The following is an 8525-nucleotide window of genomic DNA, read 5'->3' on the forward strand; positions in this document are numbered from 1 at the left end:
TAAGTATAATAAGCATAACTTTGTTTCGTAGAATGTTTAAATGGCATACAAGAAAATCGATAGCAAAATTGCATTTTATCCACAAGAGTGAAAAGTAATTTCATACAAATTTTAACTTGATGTCTTAAGCTAGCTGATAGAATTTTACCTATAAATGATGATTTTGAATCATAAATATTGATGAAATCGATGGATTTGATTTAGTTTGATGTTTTACAGCCAGTATTTTGTTCGTGTTGGGGTGGTGAAAAATTTTGTGTTTCAAACTCGGTGGCAATGTTTAACGTGCCGTACGAAGGTATTGTGCCTTGATACCCTCGCAACGCTCAAGATTCCACTTTTTGAACCACTCGTTACGCTCGCGGTTCAATATTGGAATCTTCCGCTTGCTCGGGTATCAGTATTGGCACGTGCGATCTGCGAAAATCTGAACGATGAAATAATATTATTTAAATACTATCCATTTTCAATTTCTTTAGTAAGAATATAGACTAAAAATCAATTGTAACTAATCCAATTTTCCATTATTACACTATTTCCATTATTCCATTATTACATGTATCCACTGAACACGCCTATTACATAACTGGTAGACACTTTATTTTCTGAAAAACACTTATGAAAAACGAAAAAACTTAATAAGTAATGTATAAATAAAATAAAGACTCCTTAACTCAAATAATCTTTTTAATTTAAGATTAGCAGTTAAGTTCATAAATGCATGTATGTTTCTTAAAAATAAATAGTTTTCTTTTAATAATGCAAACATTATAAAACATGGAAGAAATTGACCAGTTACATTTGACGACCGGTCTGGCTCAGTCGGTAGTGACCCTGCCTGCTGAGCCGCGGTCCCTGCTGAGGTTCGAATCCCGGTAAGGGCATTTATTTGTGTGATGAGCACAGATATTTGTTCCTGAGTCATGGATGTTTTCTATGTATATAAGTGTGTATTTATCTATTTAAGTATGTATATCGTCGCTTAGCACCCATAGTACAAGCTTTGCTTAGTTTGGGGCTAAGTTGATCTGTGTAAGGTGTCCCCCAATATTTATTTATTTATTTTACATTTGCCCCCTACTCGAGGTTGCCCCGCTGTACCTTAATTACCCCTATTTTTTTCATGCTTAATAAGTGAGACAGTATAAAATTAAACACTCAAAATCGAGCGCTCGAAATTGGAAAATCAGCCCCTGATTGATCCAATCGCTTGCTCCATACAGTTAGTAAGTATGGCAATTCATTTTAGGATAATTAAAGTTATACGAAATAATAGTATGCAAATTTCAATTATGCAGATTCATTGTTATGCGAAATAAGAATTATGCATTTTTAATATTATGCTTATTTAATGTTATGAACAATTATGTTATGCCAAATCTGTTATGCGAATTCAAATTATGCGAATTAATGATAGGCGAAATAGAGGGCACCCGTCCAAATCATTGTAAAGCATTGCTGGAATTACGATTGACAACAGTAAAAATCTCATTTACTTGTAGTTATCATACGTTTTTTTTAAATAAATATTCTATATATTTTTAAACACTTACCAGAAGTAATATATCTAAAAACATGCATAAAAACACGTGTCCAACATCGAAAAAGAAATCGTGTGTCTGTTATACCAGTGGCCCGTTTCTCGAAAGGTACAAGCCTTGTATTACAAGTGTGTTTCCATGACAACCCATACGATTTGACAGTTCGCTCACTTGTAATACAAGGCTTGTTATACCTTTCGAGAAACGGGCCCCAGGAGTCCATTTCTCGAAGCTACAAGTTACTATTTACAAGTGGTTGTCAATGTCTAATATGACAAGTTCGAAAGAGAGATCCGTTGTAACTTGTAACTTTCAGTTTTGAGAAACAGGCCCAACAACCAAAATAAAGTTGTAAGCGGACAGTATGAAGTCCCCTGCTCCTTCTGGACTCCTTGGGAGCTAGGCCAAGAGCAGATGTCAGCATGAACCGCAGTATGCCGATGTACTTGAAATCCAAGGGTGATTTGGCATCACTGAAAACTTTTTAACAAAAAATAAAACCGCCTTCAAAAATAAGCGCGTTACAAAACACGGAGAAACTCAAAAGCAAAAAATAATAAACCTTTGAATTCAGATTTCTTATCGGATTGCAATAATCTAAACATCCAAATTATAAACAAATCAATTATTTTTGGAGTCGGTACCAGACCTGTTCGTCGCCTTGCTCGAAAGCTACAAGGCATTCCTTGTGGCGCCATCTATGTGTGGTGTAGTGTATGCGCGTTCTTAGGCGGTCGCATTTTAATGTACGGGATGGCCCCGTAGTCGAACAGCATTTCTACGACGCGAAACGAAAACGAAACGCCGCGAAAGGTAGTCTGACTCTGTCACAACAATACGCAAGAGCGATAGAGATAGATCTACGAGCGTTTCGTTTCGTGAGCGTTTCGTGATCGTTTGTGCAAATTGGCTACGCACACTGGGCTGTGGATTTGGATGATGGTTTGTCTCTTTAGAATATGATTAAAGTAATTATCTTATTCAATTAAGTGCTGTTCATTCACATTGTTCACATATCCTTCGTTCTTTCTGGTTATTTATGTGACTGGGACATAATGAGAGACATGACTATTGTTTTACGAAATGAGCTAAAACGCGAAAGTTTTGAAATGTAAAAAACATCAGTCTTTATTAGGTACATATATGACTCGTGTACACTTACTACGGCGCAAGGTATCTTACTAGAATTCGCATTCGCACTGTCCTCTAATGGAAACAGAGCCGTAGGCGGGTGTGGAGCCGCGGAAGCCCGCAGCCCCCTGTACAGGCACAGAGCCCGACACGCGGGTAGACCCACGCGCGTCCACAGTTCCATCCACGCCCACGATACCAGTGCCTTCTCCGCCATAAGAGTCGGTGAGAGGCACGTTGATGCTAGGATTTAAACTCGGGGGGCTATTGTTACTAGGCACGCTGGTAGGTCTACAAAAGGGGGCGCCCACACTAACGCTAGGAGTATTTAAAATCGGGGGGCTGATGTAACTAGGCACGCTGGTGGGGATGCAGCTGACGCTTGTAGGGTAGATGGTGGAGTAGTCAGCTAAACTGTAGCTGTCGTAACTAACGGGTAAGCCGTAGCTGGATCCGTATACACAGCTTTGATCTGCGATTGTCTGTGGATATAAAAAAATATATTAATAAAATTAAAAATAAAAATTCATATTTTTTACAAAACACACATATATTTAACTTCTCAGTATTTATTTTCCTTCTTAGGCTAGGTATTTTACAATATGTATATAAAAATAAAATATAAAAACATTTACAAAACAATATAAAAGCATATAAACATATTATAAAAAACCTAACCTAGGGTGCCGCCAGCAGCGAGGCAAGGCCCAAGCTGCCGGTGGTTAGGGCTGCAGAGAGAGGAACCGTCGGACTATCCGCGCCGTGTCCAAGATCACCGCCTTCTGCATCTGGCCCTTGATCCAGCCACCTAGCGTGAGTCTCTTAAGATGTTGGTCGAGACTTCGCTATGAGACCGTTCGCTGAAACGACTATCGATATCGGAACAATGATCATTGATTCATCATCCCACATGGCGGTTATCTCGTGAGCCAAGTCTAGGTACTTACTTATCGCTTACGTATCGTACTTACTTATTTAACTTATTATTACAATAACTAATCCTAAGTTTTACTCATTTAGAATTATTGTATTGTAAGAAAGAACCCGTCTCTACTCGAAGGTGAAGGCCTCATCTAGTTATTTTCAAGCATTTTCCTATGGATATAACAATACAAATATAGATACACACTTCTCACTGAATACACACAATATATTTTTTAAACATGAATCTGATCTGTCAATGTCAAACGTTACGTTTATGTTTGGTCCGATTCATATCTAAATAAAATAGACAAATAACTTAGATTCGAACGCCTGTTAGAATATTAAGAATAATGTTTTAGCTACATTATCATAAGTTCTCTATAATATGCTTAGGAGCGATAAGTATATTAAGAAATGTGTATCTGTTAGTGCATCCTAATTTTTTACGATATCAGCAACCGATATTCTGCTTACATTTAAATTTAGAACATTCTGTTACAAAGAAAGAAGATATGAAGTTCACCGGGCAGTCATTTGTTTCGTTTCAAATATCGAACGTTTTAAAAGTGAACTGACAGTCAAACACTAGCAGGGGCGGCTCACTCCGCGATTCTATCGCCGCGCTACAAGTACATGCCGGCGGCCGCGAGTTCGCGGTCCGTTCACTGGTGACGACCTTCACGCGGCGCAATAGAATTCAATTTCGGCTGCTCGCGTGCGGTCCGTTTGTTAATCTAGGTAAGAATTTAGAATGGCGGCATTTTGTGAATATCAAAGGAGTGAGCCTTCTGTACTTGTACTATTATATATTCTGTGACACTAGTTGATAATAGGCTAGTTTCCTACTAGTCAAATCAGCTTCTTTTTAAGATCTCAAAACGATTTTCTAATATGGAATTATTATACTGAGGAGTGACGTCACGGTCAATTCATCTACTTTATATCTTTCTCTTTGAATTATTAAATAGAAATGATGTTTAAACATAACTACTGCCCATATTTTTCTTCTAATTATGTGGTGCTTTATTTCGTGCACTGCATAAAATATTTTATTTTAAGTATGTGTAGCAAACTAGCCTATTACCTCTTACCTGAATTTGAACAATACCGGTAGCTTTCGATTATACTTGTAGATGGCGTTAAGTGTCACTTTTGACATGGATTTATGGCTTGAAAGTGACACTTAACACCAATATACAAATAATCGATGGCAACAAGGCATTTTTTGTGGCGCCATCTATGTGTGGTGTAGTTGTAGTTGTGGTGTGGTGTAGTTGTAAGGGAAGAGTTGTAACTCCATACATCAGTAAATGCGGGTTATTTGTATAGGCATAGTAGATAAGATAAGATAAGATAAGATATAGGCATAGTTCTGTTATTGTGACATCTAGCGACATTCACGCGTCAACTAGCGAAAATTATCAGTACTGCTACTTGTCAAGAGATGTCGCGACGAAAGAAAAGCTTATCAATTACAATAGTATTAATTAGTATTCCGTTTTCAATTCCTTCTGCTTGTAATATAAATTGTAAACTGTTCTAATATTACATTTTATCAGATGAGACACACTTGTCACCTAGTATCGAGTAGTATTACTGATAATTCACGCTATTTGACGCGTGATTGTCGCTAGATGTCACTTAACTATGCCTATACAAATTACCTGCATTTACTGATGTATGAAGTAACAAATCTTGCCTTACTTATAATATTCCTCTATGGCAAAAAGAGAGTAAATATTTAAATAAGTGAATTATGGATACCGGTACGTAAAGCAAGTTGCTGGCATACACTGCTGGGCTGCTGATTACGGTGTAGCTCCTCCGGGCAACAGAATAATTCACCTGTAAAAAATAAATAAATAACAAAATTTAAATTTTGAAAAAAAAAAATAGGTTATTTTATTATTAAAATATTGAAAAAAACCCACGACCGCGACATAGTAGACCGATTTTCATGAATCATGGCTAAGAACACTCCCGACTAACTCAGTTTTCAGATAAAAAAAAACTAAATATTAATCGGTTCATTCGCTCGGGAGCTACGATGATACAGACAGACACACACAGAGATAGACAAACAGACAGACAGACAGACACGTGAAACTTATAACACCCCGTCGTTTTTGCGTCAGGGGTTTAATATTATAGAACATTAATTACTCAGATTGATTGAGTCCCACGGTAAGCCCAGGAAGGCTTGCTTGCTCTATCCATACTAATATTATAAATGAGAAAGTGTGTGTGTCTGTTTGTTTGTCCGTCTTTCACTGCAAACGGAGGGACGAATTGACGTGATTTTTAGGTAGAGATAGTTGAAGGGATGGAGAGTGACAATAGGCTACTTTTTGTCTCTTAACGCGAGCGAAGCCGCTGGCAAAAACTCTGATATAATCAGAGATCGGACGGATTTGCGACATTCTTAGTGACTTACGTCATTTTAATGACTTTTAGTATGAGATGACGCACAAAAATCCGATCTCTGGATATAATACAGAGTGGGGCCTGTAACAAAGGCGAAGAATTGAACTGTAGGCTATTCTCCTTATACTGATCAACATTTGTTCAGTGACTTTTAAAAATTATGAAGTCTTTAAAATTTTAATTTTTCATACAAAATAAATATTAGCTTCAATGTACGCCATTATTGTTGTCATTGACGTTGTCTGTCACACTTTAGACTTAACAGAATTCGCAATACATTACCTCTTAGAAAAAACTTTCAAGGGTGATAAAAATCAAAATACAAGTTATTTTTAAAAGTCGCCGAACAAAATGTTGATCAGTATAAGAAGAATAGCCTAGAGTTCAATTCTTCGCCTTTGTTACAGGCCCCACTCTGTATATGATATCTGTGATTATTCTATTATTTTACCTGTATTAGGAAAGTGACACAAAGTGCGAATACACTGAGTGATGACATCTTCAACCTTGATGATGATGATGGTCGTCCTTGACACAGATAAACAAACCAAACTCGCCAACGTCAGTCCGTTATGACGAACGTTCAAAAACTACTATTAAAGTAAACAATACCATTTATTTATAAATAAAAACCTAAGTGTAATTATTGATAACTAGCTTTTGCCCGCGGCTTCGCTCGAGTTAAATTCGAATGCTCTATACAAACTTCCACCCCCCATTTCAGGAAATTGGGGTGTTAGAAAGAGACAAAAAGTAGCCTATGTCACTCTCCGTCCCTTCAACTATCTCCGCTTAAAAAATCACGTCAATACGTCGCTCCGTTTTGCCGTGAAAGACGGACAAACAAACAGACACACACATTTTCCCATTTATAATATTAGTATGTGGATGTTGTCAATGCACACGTGGAGTTTCGGTTCTAGTTGTTCTGATATTGGTTTTAGAACGTGCCTTATTAGCAATTACTTAATAATTAAGTAATATTGAAGGATGTCTTAATTTATTTTACTACTTGACCTACTTATTTGTAGTTTTTGGGTCATTCTTTGAGAATCCATACTCCATACTAATATTATAAATTGGAAAGTGTGTGTGTCTGTTTGTTTGTCCGTCTTTCATGGCAAAACGGAGCAATGACTGGATGTGATTTTTTAAGTGCAGATAGTTGAAGGGATTGAGAGTGACATAAATAAATAAATAAATATTGGGGACACCTTACACAGATCAACTTAGCCCCAAACTAAGCAAAGCTTATACTATGGGTGCAAAGCAACGATATACATACTTAAATAGATAAATACATACTTATATACATAGAAAACATCCATGACTCAGGAACAAATATCTGTGCTCATCACACAAATAAATGCCCTTACCGGGATTCGAACCCAGGACCGCGGCTTAGCAGACAGGGTCACTACCGACTGAGCCAGACCGGTCGTCAAAGCTAAGCAACGATATACATACTTAAATAGATAAATACATACTTATAGACATAGAAAACATCCATGACTCAGGAACAAAAGTGCTCATCACACAAATAAATGCCCTTACCGGGATTCGAACTCAGGACCGCGGCTCAGCAGGCAGGGTCACTACCGACTGAGCCAGACCGGTCGTCACATAGACATAGGATTCCCGTTGCAATTCTGAACGTCCTGGCTAAAGTCTTTGAGTCGGCGACACATTGCAAACTACTACCGCAATGTCAGTCGTACATCACCAGTACACAGCATGCATTTCTTCCCAGAAGATCAGTAGCTACAAACCTGCTAACTTTGACCCACACTCTGTCAAGAGAGCTAGACGGGAAAGCTCAGGTGGACGTAGTTTACCTGGACTTTCAAAAAGCATTCGATCGGGTAGATAATGACGTTCTGCTGTTAAAACTTGGAGCCATGGGGTTCACACCCAGGCTCCTAAATCTTTTCGCGAATTATCTATCCGGTCGGAAGCAGTACGTAAAGTATGGTCCGTACGTTTCTGAAAGTTACCCCACGAGATCTGGCATTAGTCAAGGATCTAACTTGGGGCCTTTTCTTTTCGTGCTGCTGATAAATGATCTTCCGGATGACGTGCATCACTGCACAGTACTAATGTTCGCGGATGATGTAAAGCTGATTAAACCGATTCGGAGGCGGGGGATTGTGAAGAGCTGCAACGGGACTTAGAGGCAGTCCATCGCTGGAGTGTTGAAAATAAGCTCTATTTTAATGCCAGTAAATGCGAAATGATGTCATTCACCCGGGCTCGCACAGTACAAATGTTTAATTATACCATAGGCGGCGTTGACGTGTCGCGTTCGGAACAGGTACGCGATTTAGGGGTTCTTTTTGACTCAAATATCACGTTTCGTGAGCATGTCCAGGCCGTGACCAACACTGCGTACAGAAGATTGGGCTTCGTCCTGCGCAATTCCGCGCCTCTGACAGTGGAAGCCACACGCGTGTTATATGCGGCACTCGTGCGTAGTATACTCGAAACGAACGCAGTGGTGTGGAGTCC

General features: G+C 38.5%; 1 protein-coding gene across 1 annotated transcript; it reads right to left on the reverse strand.

Moving 5' to 3' along the window:
- Positions 1-2584: 2584 nt before the first annotated feature.
- Positions 2585-6590, reverse strand: LOC125238554. The gene is made up of 3 exons (XM_048145892.1): positions 6472-6590; positions 5361-5441; positions 2585-3154 (listed from the first exon to the last, which is right to left on the reverse strand). The coding sequence occupies exons 1-3, from the start codon at positions 6517-6519 to the stop codon at positions 2723-2725; spliced, it is 561 nt and encodes a 186-aa protein (XP_048001849.1). The 5' UTR covers positions 6520-6590; the 3' UTR covers positions 2585-2722.
- Positions 6591-8525: the final 1935 nt, after the last annotated feature.

The sequence above is a fragment of the Leguminivora glycinivorella genome, chromosome 24, assembly GCF_023078275.1.
Source record: "Leguminivora glycinivorella isolate SPB_JAAS2020 chromosome 24, LegGlyc_1.1, whole genome shotgun sequence".
Classification (NCBI taxonomy): domain Eukaryota; kingdom Metazoa; phylum Arthropoda; class Insecta; order Lepidoptera; family Tortricidae; genus Leguminivora; species Leguminivora glycinivorella.

What these genes read in the sequence shown, in the direction of transcription:
- LOC125238554 (XM_048145892.1), bottom strand. Translation starts at nt 6,519, where the DNA reads ATGTCATCACTCAGTGTATTCGCACTTTGTGTCACTTTCCTAATACAG. An exon ending in GTGTCACTTTCCTAATACAG is followed by an intron (nt 5,442 to 6,471) that starts GTAAAATAATAG and finishes TATTTTTTACAG; the next exon opens with GTGAATTATTCTGTTGCCCG. An exon ending in GCAACTTGCTTTACGTACCG is followed by an intron (nt 3,155 to 5,360) that starts GTATCCATAATT and finishes TTATATCCACAG; the next exon opens with ACAATCGCAGATCAAAGCTG.